At 42.7% G+C, this 23,375-nt stretch overlaps 2 protein-coding genes across 2 annotated transcripts in view; one reads left to right on the plus strand and one right to left on the minus strand.

Moving 5' to 3' along the window:
* Positions 1-2,375, minus strand: part of LOC310809246 (tether containing UBX domain for GLUT4-like) — a gene marked incomplete at its 5' end in the record, with an annotated part of 28,094 nt that extends 25,719 nt beyond the window's left edge. Inside the window, one exon of the mRNA XM_083676441.1 lies at positions 2,094-2,375. Within this exon, the coding sequence (XP_083532567.1) occupies positions 2,094-2,375 (282 nt within the window). The remainder of the gene's footprint in view (positions 1-2,093) is intronic.
* An 11,831-nt stretch (positions 2,376-14,206) lies between these two features.
* Positions 14,207-21,606, plus strand: notum1a (notum, palmitoleoyl-protein carboxylesterase a; the record flags this gene model as incomplete). Its single annotated transcript, XM_083676362.1, has 11 exons — positions 14,207-14,532; positions 18,422-18,474; positions 18,769-18,864; positions 19,263-19,323; positions 19,484-19,542; positions 19,649-19,751; positions 19,983-20,174; positions 20,317-20,414; positions 20,631-20,778; positions 20,910-20,957; positions 21,087-21,606. The coding sequence occupies 11 exons, from the start codon at positions 14,207-14,209 to the stop codon at positions 21,391-21,393; spliced, it is 1,491 nt and encodes a 496-aa protein (XP_083532488.1). The 3' UTR covers positions 21,394-21,606.
* Positions 21,607-23,375: the final 1,769 nt, after the last annotated feature.

Here is a 23,375-nt window from a genome sequence, read left to right on the forward strand (position 1 = left end):
CAGCCATCACTCGGGAACACAACTTTTGAGAAAGTGGAAACAGATAAGTTCACACACTTTCATGAAAAAAAAACACTTACTTGATGAATGTATTCATTCAAGTTTGAAGATTTAGAGTGTACATTTCATTAGCCTTCCGCTTATAGTTCCACTGATTTCAGAAAGGACCGGGTGAAATATCATCGCTCAAAGTTTGGATCAGGAGTCATACTCATGTCTCTCTGACCTCTGCCATATGGTGGCATATATGTGAGTGACTGAGTGTGTGTGTGTGTGTGTGTGTGTGTGTGTGTGTGTGTGTGTGTGTGTGTGCGTGTGCGTGTGCGTGTGCGTGTGCGTGTGCGTGTGCGTGTGCGTGTGCGTGTGTGTGTGTGTGCGCTTCCCTGAGGCTGACCCTCCCACTCTCAGGCGGATATCAAAGGCCTGTATTTACAGTTATCTCTGCTCGGCTGCGCCACGGAAGTAATCAGCCCAGGTCAGGGGTCAGTGCTCTGGCCTGGGACAGGAACACAACTGACTAACACTGACTTCAAAGGGGAAGTGATCTCCTGACTGGCTGTTGTTCTAGCTGGGAAATCTCAAAATCATAATCAAGAGTGTGGAAGGGACAGTATGGAGAGAGCAGTGATGTATGTGTGTGTTGTGGGGGAGGATCCCTCCTGTCTGAGAACAGCACTGGGAGAGACTACCTTTGAATAATTAGAGCCACTGACATCAAAGAACAGGCGCCGGTTTGGTCTGCTTAACCTCCGTAACACAGAAACTGAGCAACAACAAAAAAGCGTCATTTTATTCCGTCCTGTTGTTGTTCCTCTGGATGGCGAAACCCAAAACCATGTCAAACATAATGGAAAATATTTGAGGTCTTCTTTTATTAACCAAGAACAGCTTTGATGTTTGACGTCTTTATTTGTTTTAGAAGAAGAAAGAGAAGGGGCGATATGGCATGCGAGCGATCTTCTTTTGCAAAGCAGAGACAAAAAAGGAGAAATGAATGATATGAAACCAAACCAGAACTCCCTCTTTCTACATAATCAATTAAACATCATTATCAGTCCTTTCAAAAAGACTGAGATCAAAGACCAGTGAAAGATGATCAAAGTGACAGCATTTTGTTTGAGCACAAACCCCTTACTGCTACTGTGAGTTCCTCTTTCACACAAGTTCAATGATGTTGTCTAACTAGAGTACAACAATGAATGAATCTTGAAAATTGAGGCTTTGCTGTATCATTTTTACGTATATGGTCACTTTCAAAGTGAAGATTGCATTTGTTGTGTCAAAATATATGTTAAATTCTTAAGTTCTAAATCAGTTTCTCGTGATTTGGTAGGGAATGGAAGACAACAGGCAAATTAGGCAATACTTGCGAAATCTGGCAAACTTTCTCAGACAACTGTTTTCAATGTTAAAGGCTCCTGGAGGAACGTAAACTGGCTCTGTTAATGTGCACCGTGAAATCTCCACACAGCTCCAATTTTATTGTACCCAGTGCAGCTGAAAAGTCATCTTTATCTCCAATCTGTGAGTGGCTACTGATGTATGTCGGGGTAAGCATGGACAGTTCTCGTTCTCATTACGTTAGTGTGAGTTTCAATGGAGCAAACCAAACAGAAACTGTGGTTTAGTTACAGCAGTTTGGTGGAAACAGCTTGTTATTTCTATGACATTAAAGGTGAGCAGCGTTTAAAGGCAGGAGATACACACAAGGAAACAAAGTCACTCTTATTCCATGTGGATGTGAAACTGGAAAATAAATTAGCAAGCTCCGGTGCATTTTGACCCAGCGTTTTGTAAGAAAGTCCAAAAGAACATTCCACCTATCAAAGGCACAAACCACAGACCTTTTCAAGCTTATGTGTTTTGCAACTGGACACTTCAAATGCTAAGCAACAGCATGAAAAGGGCCCTCTTCAGCTTGCTGGTGCAAAAAAAAAAGGTCTACGTTGACATCCTGTGTGAGGGCAGGGTGAGGGTGGAGCAGTCTCACAGCGAGACTGCCTGTAAGTCAGCGTTTCAGGGTGGTCAGCTGAAGGGGATGGGGGGTCAGAGAGGGGTTCTTTGAGTCACACCCCCATGCCCATCCATCTTACCTTTGCATCTTTGCTGGCTTTGGGTCTTTTGGCCTGCGTTGGACCTCCAAAACTAGAGAGGTTTGTTGAAGAGACACTAGCTCTTGGCCTTGAGTTACTTGTGGTCTCAATGCCATCAGATACAGGACCTCCTAGTCTGTGCCCTGTCCCGGAGAAGGGCACAAAGCTGCTAGTTGATGGAGGGTCTAGCCCTGTAGGTCCCTCACTGGGTGATGCAAGGGGCTCCTCCTCTGGGCTCATGGGTTCTTTTCGCCTCCTTCGCGGTCTCTTTTTTGGACCCATCGTCTACTGGACTGGAAGTGTCCATCTGCAGTAGAGTGCTGACTAAAGGAGAATATATGGTGTCATGTGGGTGTGTCTGTGCTACTGTGTCTTATCAGCAGTAGCAGATGCTCTAAGTGTCAGTTTCGTCAGGTCTACTGACACAGACAAACTGTATCACCTCCCCTAAAGTGGTCACAGTTACAGCCCGTGTGTTGGAGTTCACCTTGTCTTCAGGGAACCTTCTATTAACTGTGCAACAGCAAAGGCTTGGTGACATCTCGAGTCATGAGTAAATGCAGGTTAATAAGGCATTTTCAGATTAAAGATGTACTTTCAATCACTTTTTAAATATTTAAAAGTTTGTCACAGCATGAATAGCAACACAAAACAGATATGAGAGATATGGTCGTTATAGCTCTTTGATGTCAAGAACATTTTAGATTATTATAAAGGTTTATAGGATTCAAAAAGCCTCAAACAGGTATCTGTATTTCAGCCTTCGGAGGCTGATGGACAAGACAGAAAAACACCAATAAATATTCACAAAATATAAGTTAGAACATTGACAATCAGATCAGCTTCAGTAATCCATGATCCAAACAATCCAACAACATAGTAAAATTTATCACAATAGACTTATGTTATTGGACCTTGGGCAGTGCTTTCCTCAATGCAAAGCTCTCTTTCAGCACATTACAACACACGGGAGAAGACGTGCCGTAGAGGCCAATGTAGTGGTCTGCTCTCTGCTCTCTCTCCCAAAAAAATAAAATGCTCTTGTGCATACAGTCACACACACACACACACACACACAGACACACACACACAGACACACACACACATACACACACACACACATACACACAAACCCACATGCCTGTTTGCCTGCGCGTGTGCACACACACATCACTAAGAGATGTCAAATAGGCTATTTGATCAGCAGAGAACCTGGAAGAGGTGACGCCCCGACCAACAGGATTCACACGCTCCCCCCTCTTCAGTACAAAAGACAGGGAGAAAAAAGCAGAACAACAATATTATGGTGTCCACTGTGTGCCTACCCCCAGTAAAAACATTTCTTTGAGAGTGGGTTTGACCTACCTCTTTTCTCATATAAAAACACAAAGCAGAGCGTATTCCGACAGCTGCGGCCCGGGCGCCCTGCAGAGAACAGAAGGAGAGCTTTGAAGAACTTGACCTTCTGGAACAATAAAATGCCATCATCAAACACTCTCCTGAGACAGACCGCTGACCCACAGATCCAAGTGTCTGCTTGAGATGATTCATATTAAACTGTAGGGAGCAGTGTGTGTGTATGTATCAGTGTGTGTGTGCGTGTGTGTGTGTGTGTGTGTGTGTGTGTGTGTGTGTGTGTGTGTGTGTGTGTGTGTGTGTGTGTGTGTGTGTGTGTGTGTGTGTCCAGACTACAGCGATGCACAGAGGGATGAGTACCAGAAATTTAAAAAGACTTTAAAACGTCAGACCCTCCTGATTGAAAAGGGGAGGACTGGAGTCTGTTACCATGTAGACAGTTGGATAAGGATCCATAGAGAGCCAGAACACAGATCCACAGCACTAATCAATACTAAATGTTTCTCAATTATAAACATATTGGCTGACACTGGCTCAACAACATGACTTTGACATTGTTGCCAGAGTAACACTTAAGATACTAGCTGGCATTATTTGAACATTCCTCAGCTCTGAATCCAACAGGCATCTCATCTTTGATCCAACCCGCTTAAATTCTTGTTCACAAAGATTCAGCATTGACACCAGCATTCTTGAACACAAGCTCACACAGACCCATCAAATAAAAATACCATAATCCTGCATCATTAAACCAATGGTATCAAGATGTCACATCCAGTCATTGATTTCTCCTATTTCTAGCAGACTATATAATGGTTCAACCAGCATCATTTACAAGAAATGCAGATGTTTAAAAAGGAGTGAGAGTTTGGAGTTTGGGTATCTGCACAAATCTCTTCATTTAGAGGATTTGATTTCAGCTTCACTTCACGTTACCTATGAAGCTGCCCATCTTCTCTGTCTCCCTGGAGAAAGACCAGAGGAGGGAGGAGGAGGGTGAAGGAGGCAGTCTGAGTGGTGTCCAAATGGAGGAACACCCGTCTGCAATATGGAGCTCTGTGGCTTCAAGGTCAAGGCAAGACTGGAACCCCTCTCCCTTTGATGGCAACAGGAGGAAGTGCAGCTATTTACCACCTCAAGAAACGTACCAGGTGGCGGTTTTAAGCATGAGGTAGAAATTCAAAACAGAAAGTCTTGGAGTAAACAGAAACATTTTGACCACTTTTTCCAATCGGTTGGGAGTACACCTTTGTAAAATCACTCACTCATTCCATGCTTATTAAAAGCAAAATTCCATATTACTTTACAAACATTAAAAAAAATATCTAAACATGTTTTTGACACTTTATGTGGTAACAGTTACCTTATGTGGTAACAGTTATGAAACCAAGAAAAGGTGTATTTTTTTTAATGCAGGTATACCAACTGGGTCGTCTCAGTTATCATACAGGGGTCCAGGAGCCCCCTGTCTCTGCCCACATGTTAATCTTTACAGGGCACTCAAGGAAGTGGCGTTGACAGGCTAGATTTGAGGTCGAGGGGGGGCCAAGGGTCAAGCACTTCCTGCTGACATGAAAGCACATCCAAGCACACCTTGCTCTTCGTATCTGTCGTCCGCCCCCCTGACCATCTGTACCTACACAATCTGGGGCTCATCGGGACCAAACAAAAGCCATGTGTTAATTACCTTTGAAGGTGTAATGACTTCAGGGCTGCAGCCGATCTTCATCTGGTTTAAAAGTAATGGCCAAGGAACAGGTTACGCTTCAGACATGTTACAGTTGTCCTGTCCTCTACCTGCCTGGTGTGCTTTCATTTTAGAGGGATCACGCTGACTATGTGCTTTCCCTGGAACTTCAATCCTACCTATATCAATCCTAGAGCCGCACAACCGCTTAACTATCACTTTTATGGGTTTTTTAATAGCTAACTTACTGAGAACATTTAGATGGATGGGAATTTGTCCCCACCTGTGTTACAGATGTTCATGTGAGTCTAGTCACAGTGATAGCAATTTGTCTCTCCATTTATAGATTGGTGCCCTATAACACATTAGCTACAGGATTGTAAACAGTTCTTGAACATGCATCGTAATTTGTTGGCCCAGGTCACATCAACACAAGTCTCATATTGTAACTATATATTATCTTAGTCTTTCTCTCTATCATCTACAATACAGTAGTCATTACTTTTACCTCACAGTTACAGAGGCATGTTTGTTTGGAAAGTGTGGTTTCCAAAGAGAACCTCCATCATTTTCCTTTTTTTTTTCACTGGAAGTCTGATCAGATTAAAGCCAGATAGAAAGATTCCTGCCACAGTCCATTTCTTAGTCATCACAAAACAAATTGAGGTGCTCTGATGTTAACAGCTCATGTCCTCTTACACGTGTGTGAGTAAGACCTGAGTAACACATCTTCTTCCCGCCAATAACACTCTTCTTCCTGCCACAGGAGAAAAGGAAGTGGGTTGCTGCTGTATTTCCAAACAGATATATGACCTTGTTTTGAATAAATGTTTCCATTAACTGACCACAGGTGACCTTAAGAGGAAAGTTAACATCTTTTCAGGAAGGCACACGATCCACAAGGACTTAGAGGCTTTATAGAAGGGAGAGGAGATGCACATTTTGCTTCTTGTATCAATCAGTACAAGACTGCAAATGCCTGCCAAAGATAGAGTCCCTACAGAGGCAACTTTTCCAAGGGGGAAACTTGGTCTCCACACAGTGTTGATTAATGTGATATTATAGACAATAGTTGACATGAAGAATCACAGTTGTTAACACATGATAAGCCTTGTAAAATAAAGGATTGGCATTTTATTTTTCAATTAGCAAAATATGTTGATTATCAAATGCCCCAATCGGTTTGACTCCTAATGATAGATGCAGCCCTATATGAGTTATAGCCCTATATAAGTTATATAGAGTTACATGTTAGTTATTCACCCCTCCTCATTATCTACATCATCCTCAAACAGACAACGTCATTCTCTACTCCCCAATTCCTACCCTTAGGATAAACAAACACAACCCTCTAAACCCTTTAACAGACATCCAGTTTGTTGTTGTTTTTTTTCCTAATAAAAATCAAGAGCCACAGACTCCAGTTAGTTGATGCTCAGAGGCCAGGCCACAAACAGCTCTTGATCTGTACTGCAGCTCCAGGGAAGTCTAGGAGAGGTGTTGTCTGATGTGGGGACAGGACGGGTGAGTGTGACTCTGACCCGCTGCCCACACGGCATACACTCCTGCTCCATACAGGTGAAGACAGACAGGAGGACCAGTGAGGCTGTATGGAGAGAGAACACAAGCATGCCTGGCCCAGAGGATCTGGTTATAAATATCCATCTCATGCAGCAATTTCCTCTGAAAGCAAACATTTAAGATTCTACTTTGTAATTTATCACTGACCTCCACACAAGAGGACATTCTGGAAAAAGGAAACTTGTCAACAGCGTTACTTGAAACTTCTTAAGTGTGTGTTGTTGATGTTTTTTTAGCTCCATGAAAACATCTATTTTGTAGTGTTGTAGCTGGGCTTTACTGAGTCTCACTGGTTTGAATGATCATTTGGTGCTTGACCACTTGGTAATCTGGTGCCACCCCTCTGTGAAAGAATACCTGACAAACAAAACCCCAAAATCCAAACCCATCCCCTTCTCTTGACATAAAATAGACTAAGGATCATGAACTATCCCATCATTTATTTACCCTTTTGGGAATTATTGTAAAAGAGTGCCCATCAATGACAAAAAACAATAAACATACCACCACCAAATGTATCTATAAAATAAAGAAATACCATGGCACTAGCAACAATAATATGTACACATAATATATCAGGGAGCTGAATACATACGTGTGAATATGAATGCATTAGCCGCACATGTGTTGGGGAGCTCAGATTCACATTTCTTTCATTTCACGACATAGGGGAGTGGGGGCGAGGATGATCATTCCAGATTCCTGGGAGAAAATTCCCAGGCCTGGAAGTGCCTGTGGAAAGTAATCAAGTAGCAGAATGATGTAATCCTGATGAAAGGCAGCCTGTCAGACAGTTGGCTGGGATGGGTGCGCTTTGGCATGGGACTTCGTCCACTGCACAGAAATATGACATCAAAGCAGGTGCCAGGCTGGGAGAGGAGGCTGGCACAGCTCATTGTCTTCTTTGATTACAGTATGTTCATCCTCTCACTGACAGGAAAAAAGCCATGTCATAAATGTCTTGGTTGGTGTAATGCGCAAGGCACACGGATTGATTTTACCAATGCAACGGTTAAATGTGTTCCTATTGAAAATGGTGATTCCATTCTGGGAACCTTTGTACACGTGTGAGTTCTGTGTGGGTTCTTTAGTATGCATGCACTGTCACATACGACAAATACAATACCCCATTTTAAAAACACATTAAAATGGTATGCTATCATAATTACACAATGCTATAACTTCAAAAGAAATGTTGCTCATTGAGGATGCACTGCACCAGGTTAAACAGAGGTAAATGAATAACCTTTTGTGGCCACTGTCATGACCTGTAATAAAGGGCTTTTCCATGTCCTTTGGCAACTCCAACTTTATGGTATAAACACATGTTTCCAAAACAAAAGGACCTGATTATCCTTCGGTCTCTGTGGAGATGGTGAGTGGAGGGGAAGAAGGGCAGCCTCCTCTCAGATAATAATAGTATGTCTTGGAAGATAATTGGTTTCCACTCCCTCCCCTAGGAGAGAGCATCAGAGGGGGAGAGAGCATCAGAGGGGGAGAGAGCATCAGAGGGGGTTCCGGTGATTCAGACACCAGGCATGAGTGAAAACTCCTGGAGGAGGGCCCCCAGACTGGTAGCACTGGTACCTCTAAGGCAGCCAGGTATCTGTCCCATCTTGATTGTACACACACTCACACACACTCACACACACACACACACACACACACACACACACACACACACACACACAGATATAGACACAGACACAGACACAGACACAGACACAGACACAGACACAGACACAGACACACACACACACACACACACACGCACACACACACACACACACACACAGAATTAAGTATGAAACGGAATCAGCTACTGTACTTCATGGACATCATGCTGACAGAGGATCAACAGCAAACATCAAAACAAATCCCTCAAACCCAACTTCCACCAATGCAAACCATGTCAACCGTACTATTTCTATATACCAGGGAGACTCCTAATGAAAGCTGTCCTATCTTGAAAGAGTTTGTTTTTATCGAACAGGGCATCATCTGCAACCAATAGAAGGCCTCCTCTTACGAAATGAGAGCCTGCTCGACAGATGTCTCCTGCCTCTCCTCTTACTCTCCATTGAAGTCCACATCTTAGATGGCACCTCTTGACTCAAGTCAGGATCAAGGTTGTTTACTAATTCTCTGGGTAATATAGAGAACATATGGTGAGGGTACATGAAAGGGGCTGTACAATGTGTTAACACACAAAAAAACTCTGTACATGTTTGTTATTGGTATTAAACAATGGTTACAACGTAAAAGTAGAGACCTGCTTCCGGAATTTCCTAGGAGAGAATCTGGAATGAAATGTGAAATGTCAGACACTGACATTCCTATACTGTATGTGAATTTGAGCACTGTCTCAGAAATCTAGAAATGATAAAGGTCAATGAGAAAAAGACATTTTAACACAATATTGTTCTACAAAATATGAATGTAAAAAGCCCACTAATCTCTGTTGTTGGTAGAGTTTCCTTTAATGCATAAAAATCTAAATAGATTTCAAAGGTGAAAATTGGATATGAAAAAAAAAAAAGACCATTGAGTTGATGACAATTTGACAACATAAATTAATGTTATAGGTTAGTTAGTTTACTTTTGAAAGAGGAGCATTGAAATTTGAGCCAGGCAAGAAATTAAAGGTCAATTATCATATTACCCACAAAGTCTCTGAATGTTTCAACAACTTCACAACTAACTCAGAACACCTGATTCTTATTCATAAGATTTCCGTTCCCCTCTTTGTTATGAGTTTTATCAGATTTCCACACTTTAACACTTTGTGGCATAAGACCTCTAAATCAAAGGTTATGTGGAACTGTGACCTCCAGAGGGTTTAGTGGTGAAGCTGAACTCCATATACCCAAACCTGATACCACAGAACTGGGTACCATACGGTACCATACAGTATGCTTACTATGTGAAGAAAAGAGGGGTGGCACTTCGAAGGAAGTTAAAGAACCCATTCTGTGAAATACAAAGGTTTTATAGATGGTGATCTCTCCTTTGTTCTTCCAATGAGGACCTACACCTGTTTCTGATGAAGTGAGCCGGAGCCTGTCCCTTTCAAGACGCTGATCCCTCCTGATCTCTTTGATGTAACCTGACCTAACAGTTCCAACTAGCAGGATTTGATGATCACGGATGGACCCTGAACAACAGCATGAGCAAATCAAAACTAAGAGTCATGGGGAGTGAGAAGATGGGCATGTGTGAGGAGAGCTGGCAAGCTGAGCAGACAGAGCGCGTTCGCATAACTGTGATGTGTCTAAATGCCAGGCAATGGTCACATGGTCGGCGCTGCCAGCCCAGAGTTAAGCAGTAAAACCTGTGGATCTGTGAGGGCACATGCAACTGATCGGAGATGAAAGACAGACTTTGACTTTCATAGGAGGGCTGTAGTCGGGGTGGTGGGGGTGGGGGTGGGGTGGGGTGGGGGGGGCTACAGGGGCACTTCTGAGGGACTGCCATCAGAACAGCTGGGTCATTTTCAAATGACCTAATTCTGGGATTAATCCATTTGGACTCGTGTGGGATATTTGTGTCCGCTGCACACAGAGGGAGAGGATGAGAAACAGAGAAAGAGGGGGAATAGAGAGAAAGAGAGAGAGAGAGAGAGAGAGAGAGAGAGAGAGAGAGTGGCTTAGCAGTAGGAGTTCAAATAAGGTGCACAGAGGAGAGAATAGCACAGCATACAGCGACAGTAGCAAAGTAAAAACATCATATTTACTCCCAGCGTTCGTGTACAGTAGTACTCTCTGATCAGATTAGAGCATGTAAGTCCCTAAAGACTTTGGAGACTGCTGTGAACCACAGAGGGATGCTTCTAACAAGATGTCCTTCTGAGCCTTTAGGCTGTTTTGACGGGCTAGTAAAAGGCTTTGATTGTTTCAAACAGCATATACACAGTCACCTCAACCAGCATGAACTGCACAAACACAAAGGCAGGTGATGAGCTGATTCTGCAGTCCAGGCATTTGCAGCGCATGCCAGTAAAATACCCAACACCATGTAACAGTAAGCAGTGTTAGTTGGGTAAGAAGTTAGTTCAACCGGCTTGTCATGAGGCACCATCAAGGCACCTCTTCCTGGTAGTGTTTGTCAGAGGCCAGGGTGCATCTGTGAGTGATTTAAGGGCTACATTTTCAGGGATGACGTGTAATAAAATGCAGAGGTATGGGTCAAAGTGACTAGACTCAATCTGTGACAGACCAATTCCCTCCTAGGCCCTACCACATGTTTTAATCTATACAAGCATCTGTTTGAAGTTAACCAATGAATACCATCAGTCCTGCTGGTGTGACTGCACCTCCAGGTTACCTGGCTACCGCACTAGATCCAATCACTTTAGCACATCGATATGGGCCTGCAGTTCATGAGCTCTTTTGTACATTGTTTGCTTTTTGTTGCATTATGATGTCCTTTCTCCCTTATGCAACATATTGTCCATTTCTTTTACTCTGCAACTTGAGTTATATGCGGTTCCTAGACTGCCTTAAATGTGCTTGAAGTGACCTGTCTTGCTGTTCGTCTGTGTAAACACTTTGAAAAACCCTAACAATTTCGCAAAATCAATATATTGGTTATTCCTCCTTTTCATAGGTGTACAAACAATCTGTTATATAAATACATGTGTAGATATTTGTCTGGCCAAATGTAAATAACAAATATTGTGTATTAGCACATACATGTTGTACAAAACACCTGTTGCTGAGAATATGTGCCAGTAGGTCCCATTCTCCATTCATGTTTGACGCAACGACGCTCTGCAGTCCAATGTATGACCAACAATGTGTTTGAAATTGTACTGTGTGAAAAGAAATCACTCGCCGAACGATTGATGGACAGACTTTTTAGACATTTAACTGAATAGGTCTACCACCGGAGAGCGTGTTCCATGTACTCCTGTTTAGCATTTCAAACAATGGGGATCTCGTAGTATGTCAATCATTGATCTGTTGTCAGAAGAGCAAACTCCCCGGTAACCGCATTGCTATATGAATGGGTCATGGGCTTTAGTTTGGAGCAACATGGTTCTTCCGAATTAAGTGTCCCATTATCACTATAGTCCCTCATCACTCTCTAATCTCGCCGCCCTAGGCTGATAAAGCTACCTACTCAGGGATCCCACAAAGTCCATAAAACACTAATACCTTTATGTGTTTATTGTGCGCAACGGTTAATTAAGACATCATAGCAGACCCCCCTCCACGCATAGCGGGAATAAACCAATTACCATAGCAATTACCCTGAGAAAGGAGTATCAGAGAACCTCGGGGGGCTCTCAACATGACTGTCTTTTAAGAGATTCAAAGATCTTTGCAAATGCAATGTTTATTCATTTGGCGTTGCAAAAGACATAAGGTAGATTTCATGCTTCCCTTTATCTAATTTCAAACTGACTGACACCTCTGAATGAAGCAGTTACAGGAACAGACAGATAGATTTTACTGGCGCAATCTATTCACAAAAACGCAAATATAGTGAGCGATAAGTAACAAACTCATCGAGACAAATAAACCAGTTTATTATTACCCCGTAGCCCAGTTGAGGTCGACCTTTCGACGATGGCACGAATTCTATTTATAGTGACGTGCCGAATGGGTCAGATTAAGGATTTGTTTCAGAGACTCATCATAGACTAACATTAAAAAAAATACCGCAACGGGGCATTCCTGTGTTAAGGTGCGGGCTTCCCTTCAGGATGCTTAACTTGACCTAAAATATACAGTAGAGCAGGATAGTTTTGAAGGGGCTGCAGAGGGAGGGGAGAGAAAGAAAGAGTGATGTTTGCTTTGATCTTTAGGGGCCCCTTGTAGATAAAAAGTGTTCGCGTCCCCTCTCCGCAGACACAACCTGCTCCGAGCTGCACTAAAGCCAAGTCAAAAGATTGGAATTGCCCTGCATTACAGTAGGAATAAAGGCTCGCACAGACAAGGTAAAAGTTTAATTATTTCGAAATCATCCAATTGAGAATCATTGTCTTAAAACCCTCAGATATTGCTATTGCAAGAATGTTAAATTGACATGTCAAAGTTATGCAAGCATTCATAAAATAATAATTTAATTGTTAGCTTTTATAGGCCTATGACAGTTTCAATAATATTCAGTTTCAAGAATATGAAGTAGACAAACAGGCTTCTTATGTTTGTGATGTTGTGTGATGGTAAATATTGTATTATTAAGAGTAGGCTAAACTTTGGAAGAGGTTTTGAGTCCCATCTCCTTGACAGCAATTACACAGGATGCACGTTGCTGTGTCCGCCCGCACACAATACAGGGATGCTTTCAATATGCACCACGAAACACCTGTGCGCACAACTTTAAACTGAAGTAAGAGAAGGCGGGTTATACTAGTAGGAAACTGTAAAAGATTTCCACTTAAGTAATACAAATTAAAACATGTTTCAAGTTTCGTATTGCTTTCATTTCAATTGCAGTTCAAAGACGATAATTGACTCTTCCATATGCACTAATTAATTGAAATAAAGTTCAACAATTTAAACAATTAAACTAATTCTTATCAGTATTATTATTAATATGAATAATAATAACAACAACAAGAATGATGATAATAATAATTATATAATGTTAATATTATTATTGTTATTATTGGAAGATTGAAATATTACATTCCTCGTAAATCCTGAATCTGTGAGACATTGTAGCATGTTTCTACTATAGCAGAGTACGCCTACTAGGCTACTGTGTTGTTAATATCCAGTTTCGCTTGAGTAATGATCTTGTGTTGTGTACTTTTCCCACTTCATTTTAAGGCGAATGTGTAACAAGAGGCTTATTCTCACTCTATAAATTTGTGTGGAATGGGAAATAGGCATTTCAAGGCGAATAAAAACACCACATCAAATGATACATCGCGGATCAAAAGAGCCAACGCATGGACATTTTTTCCCTCAATAAATTAAAAGGGGGGAAGTCTGCCACGCTTGATCATGCCCTGAGTCCTGCCCTCTTCTGTGATTGGCTTATAGGAAAGAGAAGGGGGGAAAGTTTGAATAAAATTCCAGGGCATGGCATGAGTATTGTCATTAACTCAACCCCTAAGTTGGTTCAACAGTAGTGACAGTGTGTTTTGAGACAGTCACACTACTTCGATTCAGAGAATCTAGGAATACTAGGCCTATAGGGAAGGTCGGTTCCATTGATCCTGAGAAGCCGTTGAATGGTCTTTGATTAATGAATATATTTATCACACATCATCAACCTGAGAAGAGGCTTTGAACCCAACCAACGCTGATTTAGAACTGTCTTGCTGGGCGCACAGAACTTCGATCATCTGCAAACAACTCAGTGAGGACAGTGCTTGTCCGTGGTGCTCTCTGCATAACGGTTTGAGAGTCGTGCGTAATTGTTTGCTTCTTTTAATTTGTATCTCTTCATAGCAAGAAACTCCAGGGAGAAACACTAAGCTCGGAGAAAAACAACATCAAAGGAAGACCTAAGCTGCAGGTTGCTTTTAGAAAAGATGACAGCGATGAGATTGGTTTCCTCGGTTTTACTGCTGGTGTTCATGCACTCCGGAGTTCTTGGCGCAAGAAGATTCCGAGGTGGTCGCAACCCGCAACCACGGCGGGCACCGCCTTCTCCCACATATCGGGACCGGGGTGACACCACGGAGAGTTTCCCTTTGGATTTCACGGCAGTTGAAGAGAACATGGACAACTTCATGACTCAGGTGAAGAACCTCGCGCAGTCCCTCTATCCGTGCTCGGCGCAGAAGCTCGACTATGACATGAAGCTTCACTTTTTGGAGAATACATCAGTCACGTGCAACGACGGAACTCCAGCGGGGTATGTAGGCCTACTTACACTGATGCTTACATTACCTGCACAATTTAATTTTTCAGGCTGCCATCTGGGCTACTTACTGAAATGTAGCTCCCAGGATGCGCGCTTGCGTACTCCAAACATGATCCCTCAGCTAAACATCATTGGATTCAGCAAAGGAGACTTTGAATACTGATGTCGTAAATCATTAGAGTATTCCACAATGAATGAAACTACACAAGATAAACATTAATTGAATATACAAAATCTAGCTTAAAGAAAGTAAATAATAGATTTCCAAGCTGGTCGCGTCATCGTGTTGAGATCGCGCAAATATTTGCTGACAGCACGTGGGAAATTACCATGCTTTATTATGTAGGCAGTTTAATTTGGATTTAACCCCCCCCCCCCTCACCAAATAGTTTTTATAGTATGGTACAGCAAGGTCCAGTTTGAACCTTATTTTCTGTCTATTTTTGCAAACGTAATGTGTTGCAGACGTATAGGCTAATGCAAAAAATAAATAAATAAATACACCTGCTCATCTCAATTTGATCCCATTACGGTCAAAATGTTGAAGTCTACTTCACCATGTTTCCATATTAATTGACAATGAATCAATTGAACATGTATTTATTGTTCTATATGGTCTTCTCCTTATGGACTATAAAAGTAGTCTGTCATTAAGTGAAAACCCATTTGCATGTTTTCCCTATTGGAAGAGGGATAATCTATGACATTAAAGCATTTTGATACCTAACAGACTCCACTGTCTCTAAAATTGTACAATGATGACAAATAGATTGAGCATACTTTACTGTCTTTACTGTAACAGTAGTCACATACAGTCTGTGTTATTTGAACCTATACCTTGGGTGTCATGTGCCATCATATACTTCAACAATAGCCATTGTGGTTTTTGAAACTAATTAAAATCACTTATGACCAATAATGGTAAAGACAAAAGCTGAATTGGCAACAGCACAGAGCTTTCAGGGTCAGGGATAACACTTATTAGGTTGCATGGCGCCAGAGGCTCCACTTTTGAGCAAGGGATCCACGTTGTGTGTGCTGCTATACTTGTACTATACTACTCACTTGAGTGTGGGAATGTTTACCGGCTAAATCCAGAGACATCTATGACATTTCCATAGAGGCATTGTATTAAGTGAGCCATTGAAAAGGCTATTGTAATGTAATGCAATCTAATGATATCTCTCTGTTAGAGGTCCCTGTTTTAAGGGTTCTCAAAGTTTCCACTGTTGTCTGGGAAGTTAATGAAGGGAAGGTGTGACATGGGGTAATTATGGGTGCCATATACAGTATGTATTTGAACAGTTTTCAATTAACACAGTTCACTCCATGTCGGTTTTCCATGTCCCCTTAGTCCAGTAAATTCATTTCACTTCTGAGAAAAAAGATGCACACTGAAACATAATAAATTAGTGCATTAGTACTGTACTTATGGCAGGCCAGTACCAGAAAGGACAGACCCAACAGAGTATGTCTGGGTATGGATGTCTCTTTATGGATTTAGTATCCTATAATTCCAGTGTTTAAACCCCAAAGTGCCTCATAGAGAATGACACACTGGGCCTGTAAAGGCTCTTAGCTCTTTAGGAACGCAGCATAAGGACACAGCTTAGAGGAGCCAGTAGCAGTTGGCAGATGGCTGTCTCAGTCACCTTTGTGTCTGTTGATAGGATACTAATCCCCCAGCTCCCACTGATCACTAGTTCACCCTGGAAAATCATATACAGTACAGTAGAGACCTTATTGGCCCAAATGATACACACCTATTGCCCCAGCGCATACATAGCCTCAAGGACTTCCTTGTCCTTCCTCAAGCATCCGTAACAAATCCGCAGGGATTGTACAGTCTAGCGGCCCAGATCTGCCCTCAAGGATGCTGTGCTTCCTAGTTTACTTATGAGTACAGAAATGACAAACTAGAAAACCAGAATAATGTGAAGTTCTGTTACTCATATTCTGTTTTTCATCTAAACTTGTGTTTCTTGGGGCGTGTCTTGAGGAAAGCCCAGAGTTAAAGCCCCGTCTTTCGCAAGAGCCTTGCTTCACAACGTCAAGAGAAGTTGTTTGAGAGAAGGTCCAGTTCTCTTACAGTAAAGTAACATATAGTGCCTTTAGGCTGCTGCAGTAGCAGTGTGTTGCAGTGTCGGACTCAGTAATAGGGGATGGAGAGCGGGAATGTGAGTGAGTCAGTGTCACAGAGTAAACACCACTCAGGCTTCCCCCCCTTTGATGCTGAGATATTTTTGGCAGGCGCTGGAGTTTCCTCTCAAAGTAGTAGTGAAAGCTGCATCGTCGGTAAAGAGGACCGTTCAGATACACACACACACACACACACACACACACACACACACACACATTCCTCTTGCTGACACACTCACGGTCTGGCTCTGAGCGAATGTCTCTGGTCACCACAGACACGTTTGCAAACGTCAGAGCCACGTCTGCTTGTTGCGCGCATCAGTACAATCTAGCTTCCACTTGTCTGAATCTATGATATAGTAGCATTGTCATTGGGTGACGGATAATTGATGTTGTCTGCATGAGGCTCCAAAGTCAGTTTTCTGGAGATGTATTGGCAGAGCAGAGCATGTAGCTTGAAGCCTACAGGACACAAGTGTAATAGTAATGGTATGAAAATATGACTGATTTACTAAGGGCTTAAGAAATAGTCTGAGAACGGGACACACCACAAATCACTGTCGGCCTGTGTTTGGGGAATTATCATGTCCCAAAATTGGGAGGACTACAAAAGAAGGTAGAAAGGCATCACGTTCTAAAGATTAGTGGAACTAATTCATTGATGATGCTGCGCTTCATTAGAGTGAGGATATGGAGTGCAACTATAGCATTGCCCTCTTGTGGGCTGAGGGTGAATAGATCTCCTGTTGTTGATCCAGTTATCTATCCCATTTTTTGTTATTGATCCAGTTATCCGTCCCATTTTTAGTTATTGATCCTATTTGTCCATTCTATTCTACCCCTGGCCCAGAATGTGATGAACTCTCCACCCCTGAGAGGTATTCACACTGACTCTCTGTGATGCTGGTGAGGAAGCGTTCCTCTGAGAGTATATTGGCCCTAAGCAACCAAGGTGTGTCCGTACGTGTGTGCACAGATCACACTGTGGTTTACATCTTTGCAGCACGTCCCATCTCTGTTTTTCATTCCTGCATCGCGGAGCTCTGAGGGCATTCATGATTTTATCCAGCAGAAGATGAAAGGTTGTGTATGACGCCACTGTTAAAGAATGATGGAATCAGTGTTACAGCAGGGGATATGATGGTACTACAGTACTTACTGTACTTGTCAGAGTTGCTATAGGGCCTGCAGTCGACATGGGTTAACACCTTGCCATGCTCTCTCTCAATATTCAGGAGGATGATGAGGCCTGGGTGTGCTGTTGTCTGATCACAAGATTGGTTTCTCCAGGGGGGGCATGCAAACAAAACAAACATTGTTTTCCGTTAGTTCAAATCAGGGGGAAACAGTTTTAGCCCTGTTAGTCCTACTAATAGAGATACAAATCTACAAAGTAACAAGATGTCTCTGTACTCTGTGTTTACACATACACATGAGGTCATAGCTTTCATGCTGTACTGTATGCTTGGCATGCTCCTGATTGTGGGGACAGTGAGGGCATTCAGTGTGTATCTTCGTTGTTCCTGTAGGAATGAATACAAAACCTAAATCTAGAGAGTAGCATAATTGCATGGTCATTTAGACAATTGAGTGTGTCACTATGTTGGTTGCATGACATTCTGTTTTAGGATACCAGATGTATGTGTGTGTGTATGAGAGAGTGAAATATTTGTCCCTGGGTATATTTTATTTAATGAATCATATTTGTGATATTCATATCATATTTGTCTTACATTTGTAGGTACTATTTGAAGGAATCCCGGGGGAGCCGGCGGTGGTTGATGTTCCTGGAGGGTGAGTATTGAATGAGTACGACATTGTACATTGCCTCATATCACTGACCCTGATATTAGTTTGGGATAGACACCTGGGTTTTTCCACAGCCTGCAGCATATTGATCTTAAAGATACAAAAATCATGAATGCTTTGATCTTTTCAATGCAGTTGCAATGTCTATTTAGATCTCCTTTCTTTTCAGAAATAGAGGATACTCATTACGTGTGTGTGTGTGTGTGTGTGTGTGTGTGTGTGTGTGTGTGTGTGTGTGTGTGTGTGTGTGCGTTTGTGTGTGCGTGCGTGTGTGCTTAGGTGGCTGGTACTGCTTCAACAAAGAGAACTGTGACAGCCGATACGAGACCATGAGGAGACTGATGAGCTCATCCAAGTGGCCTCACACCAAAACAGGTCAGACTCGCTCGCTGCACGGTAGACAGCCTGACTGCCGTGGTTCACCACTCCTCACCCTACTGGATGGTAGAGAATGGCTGTGGTTCTCCAGTATGGTCTGGGCTGGCTCCACTCACACAATGAACAAAGTACAGCCCTTACAGTAAAGGCTCAGTAATGAGAAGGACAGGATATATCTGTGCTAATCTGCAGTGTTATTGAGACCCACACCCAGTCATAATGTACAGGGATACCTGGCGCCTGTCACTGGAAGAGAAGGAAACGCCTCTCTCTCATTGTGGTATAATAACTGTAATCCATGCAGTGATTATGAGATAGATGGGGATGTGTTTGGGAGTGGCGTGATGGCTAATGATATATGTTATATATTGCCTTGCCGTCGGTCGTCTCTGCAGGCACAGGGATCCTGTCTCAACTTCCGGAGGAAAACCCTCACTGGTGGAACGCCAACATGGTGTAAGTTCCCATTTTCGTGTGTGTGTGTGTGTGTGTGTGTGTGTGTGTGTGTGTGTGAGTGAGGAGATGAGAGTGTGTGTTTCAGGAGACTTTGTGATATCTACTCACATACGTATAACAGGACTTGACAGCTGACATTTTGTGAATGTCTCCTCTCCAGGTTCATCCCCTACTGTTCCAGTGATGTATGGAGTGGAGCTTCAGCCAAGACAGACCAAAGTAAGGGATCACCGAACAGATGTTACAACACATGTAATTACATGTGTTATCCAAGAAGGGACATGCGGTGTATGTATTGTGTTGGTCACTGGTGTGCTGTTTGCAGGTGGCTACGCCTTCATGGGGTCTCTGATCATTCAGGAGGTTGTCAAGGACCTGCTGACCAAGGGTCTCGATAACGCAAAAGTTCTGTTACTCGCTGGGAGCAGGTGAGGTCACATATTATTTTATACTATGTTTTCAACATGTGTCCAATGATTGTGTGTACATTGAACGTGTGCACAGTATGTGCATTTGTTTGTTTCTGAATGCTGAATCCTGCTCGAGACTCTGTGTTACATCTTCAGAAAAGGAAAATTGCAGCACAGTTGCTCATAATGTCATACGATCATAATAGTATAATCATTGACTGGCATTAATAAACCATGTGTTCCCCACAGTGCGGGTGGGACTGGGGTCCTGCTGAACGTGGACCCCGTGGCTGAGCTGCTGGAAGGTCTGGGTCACACTGGGATCCAGGTGAGGGGGCTGTCTGACTCAGGCTGGTTCCTGGACAACAAGCAGTACCGCTGCACCGACTGTGTGGACACCATCAGCTGTGCCCCTACTGAGGCCATCAAGAGAGGCATCAAGTAAGAGGGCACTGTAGCACTACACTCTCTGTACATCACACAATACTAAGCTCCATAATGTTGGGAATACAGTAGCTGGCAGGAGTGGTCCTCAGGTCCTTAGGCACATTTCAAAGGTTGACCTTTGACTTCTTCCCATCAGGTACTGGGGCGGAGTGGTGCCAGAGAGGTGCAGGCAGGCCCATGAGGGAGAGGAGTGGAACTGTTTCTTTGGGTACAGAGTGTTCCCCTCCATAAAGAGTAAGTGTCAGCAAAGGATGAATATGTGGATGAATTTCATTATGTCACAGTTGACATTGTGTGTGTGTGTGTGTGTGTGTGTGTGTGTGTGTGTGTGTGTGTGTGTGTGTGTGTGTGTGTGTGTGTGTGTGTGTGTGTGTGTGTGTGTGTGTGTGTGTGTGTGTGAGTGATTAGAATCCAGCTTGTACTGACCCTATGACAATCCCCACTCTGCAGGCCCTGTGTTTGTGGTTCAGTGGCTGTTTGACGAGGCCCAGCTAACTGTGGACAACATCCATCTGACCGGTCAGCCTGTGCAGGAGGGCCAGTGGCGCTACATCCAGAACCTGGGCATCGAGCTGAGGAACACGCTCAAAGATGTTCCGTAAGCACTATTCTCCATACATACTCCATACACTAATGCCAAACTCGGTGCCCCGTTGAAATGTAAAGCATTACAGGTTGTGCTGTTGTGCTTAAAAATACTTCTTCTCATTTATTTATTTTGATTTTCAGAGCCATGTTTGCTCCAGCTTGCCTGTCACATGAAGTTATCACCAGGAAGTAAGTAGTGCTCAGTCTTTCATCGTTCTCATGCACCTGTCTGATTAGAGCGCTTGCAGTCTCAAGGTCAGCTGCTCACGCTGTGACCTGTGTCTGTGAGTTGACAGCGCCCTCTTGTGTCTATTGCAGTTACTGGATCGACGTGCAAGTCAAAGGCACCTCCCTGCCCAGAGCGCTGCACTGCTGGGACCGCAGTCTCCATGACAACAGCAGGAACAACAAGGCCCCACCCAAGGGCTGCCCCGTGCACCTGATTGACAGCTGTCCCTGGCCACACTGCAACCCCACCTGCCCGACCATCCGGGACCAGTTCACAGGCCAGGAGATGAACGTCATCCAGTTCCTCATGCACATGGGCTTTGACGTGCAGAAGATGGCCCACCAGCAGGGCATGGATCCCAGCAAGCTACTGGGCATGCTCAGCAGTGGTAGCTAAAGGGACACAGGAACAATCCTAGCCAAGGTGGGCCGGTCTCTTTGTCCGGTCCCCACATCTGATACCTCCAGCTCCACCTTGCTCCCCCCCTATGTTCCCTGACCTATTCCCACCCTAACCTATCCCTTCCACCTCAGCTCAGCCCTTACCTCAGTCAAAACTAAGGGCTATTCTCTGACCCCTGACCCTTGCGACCCCTTGACCCCTCACCTGACAGCGCCTCTCACAACCCAGTACTGTTAAGAGCACTGGGGCAACATGCCACCATGACAAGGCACACCTCTCTGCTACTCTCCTCTTAAATTATCTTTTGGTTGTAAAAGAAAAAAAATCACGAATGTAATCCAGTTTTAAGGATGCTCATTGTTGTTTTTGCTCTGTTGTTTTTTTTTTTACCTTAACTTTTATCCATGTTTATAGTTGTAATTTTGTCATTGTCAAAAAGGCAAACTATAGCAATGGCTTAAGGAAGTTGTATTTTAAAGTAGTCTATATAGAGTATATAAAGTACACATGATATTCTAAGTCTGTCTGCATTTGTGGGGCTCATATACCCACACAATATGTCTTTTTCAAATCAAGAACAGGCACACCTTAATGGTGTGAAAATCACTGGATTTGTAATCCTAGTCGAAGGTGGTAGAGACTTAGAAACAACTGCATTTAACTCCTGGCCTCATATCCGAGGCAGTGGAGGATCGGAAAGGGAGAAAGAGAGAGAGGGAGGATGAGAAAGAAAGACAACAAAACCCAGGTCTCACCCTGGATCAACTCATGACATAATTAGCACACCAGATTCCTCTCAATAAGCTGTTATTACATGCATTAGTATATGTCTACGCTGATTTTGAAACAAAAGGCATCCCTCAACAACAGGGGGTGTTATTTGGTGCCCCCTTTCGGAGAATTGGTATAATATCATTTAAAATGCATAACATGGAAAACTAAATGTGTCCCAGTGTACATAAAGATGTAATGATTCAGATGTGGAAGACAAAAGAACCATTGTAGAGAATGTGACAGTCTTTACATTGACACAGTGAGACATGCAGCAGATCCTAGAAGAGGTAGAAAGGTGCTAATGTCTACACTGTGCCAGTTCTTGTATCTTATTTCTGGTGCTCAGGTGGGCCTCAACACACTCACAGGACCAACACTAGCTCATTTATGCCGCAGTGCCGATGCATGTAGTCTTTTTACCTCTGAACAGAATCACCAGCCACACTCCTTACACTCTCAGCCATGACAGTTCCCTCCCAAACATACAGTACATCTTTGCATCAAAATGTGAATTTCACATTAGATCTGCTTTGTTGAACAACAATCTTTAGTCATTCAAAGGGAGACGAATAACATACATTGGATTTTTTTGAGTTTTTGTATAGGTTCTTTTAAGTGTTCACTATTGTAACTCCCTTCTTATATTTTGAATAGAAAAATCACGTTTTAATATAATGATAATGTTGTATGTAATGCTTAATTATGTTTTAAAGGATCTCTATTTCACAACACACCAGAGAAGGAAAGGTATTACTAATTGTAATTTTATTCTGTAACATATTTTTTAACAGAAGAAAACTCAAGCTACATTGGTAATTTACATATTTATTTTGTTATGTAAATCATATTTATAAGTGCTATTTTCACAGAGAAGTGATTCTTTGTAAATTGTAAATATATTGCTGTTTTTTTTTCTCTTTGTGTTGATTGCATGTCTTTGTATCAGACTTAAAAGAAAGGACACATTACAATTATTTCAAAAGAAATGTCTTTTGTGTTTTCTTGATTGATTTCTAACCCATTAAGACACATCTACAATCAGTACACACACATATTTTAGGATTAGGTTTAGGGTTAACTGTAAAGGATAACCATACGGTACCTTGATTGTCACATAAACCTCTCAAAAAAGAAACAGAATTGATCTAATGCAGTTTTTCTAAGACTGTTAATTAGTTGCTTCCATCTTACACATAAAAAGC

Source organism: Argentina silus (genome assembly GCF_951799395.1).
Source record: "Argentina silus genome assembly, chromosome: 9".
Classification (NCBI taxonomy): Eukaryota; Metazoa; Chordata; class Actinopteri; order Argentiniformes; family Argentinidae; genus Argentina; species Argentina silus.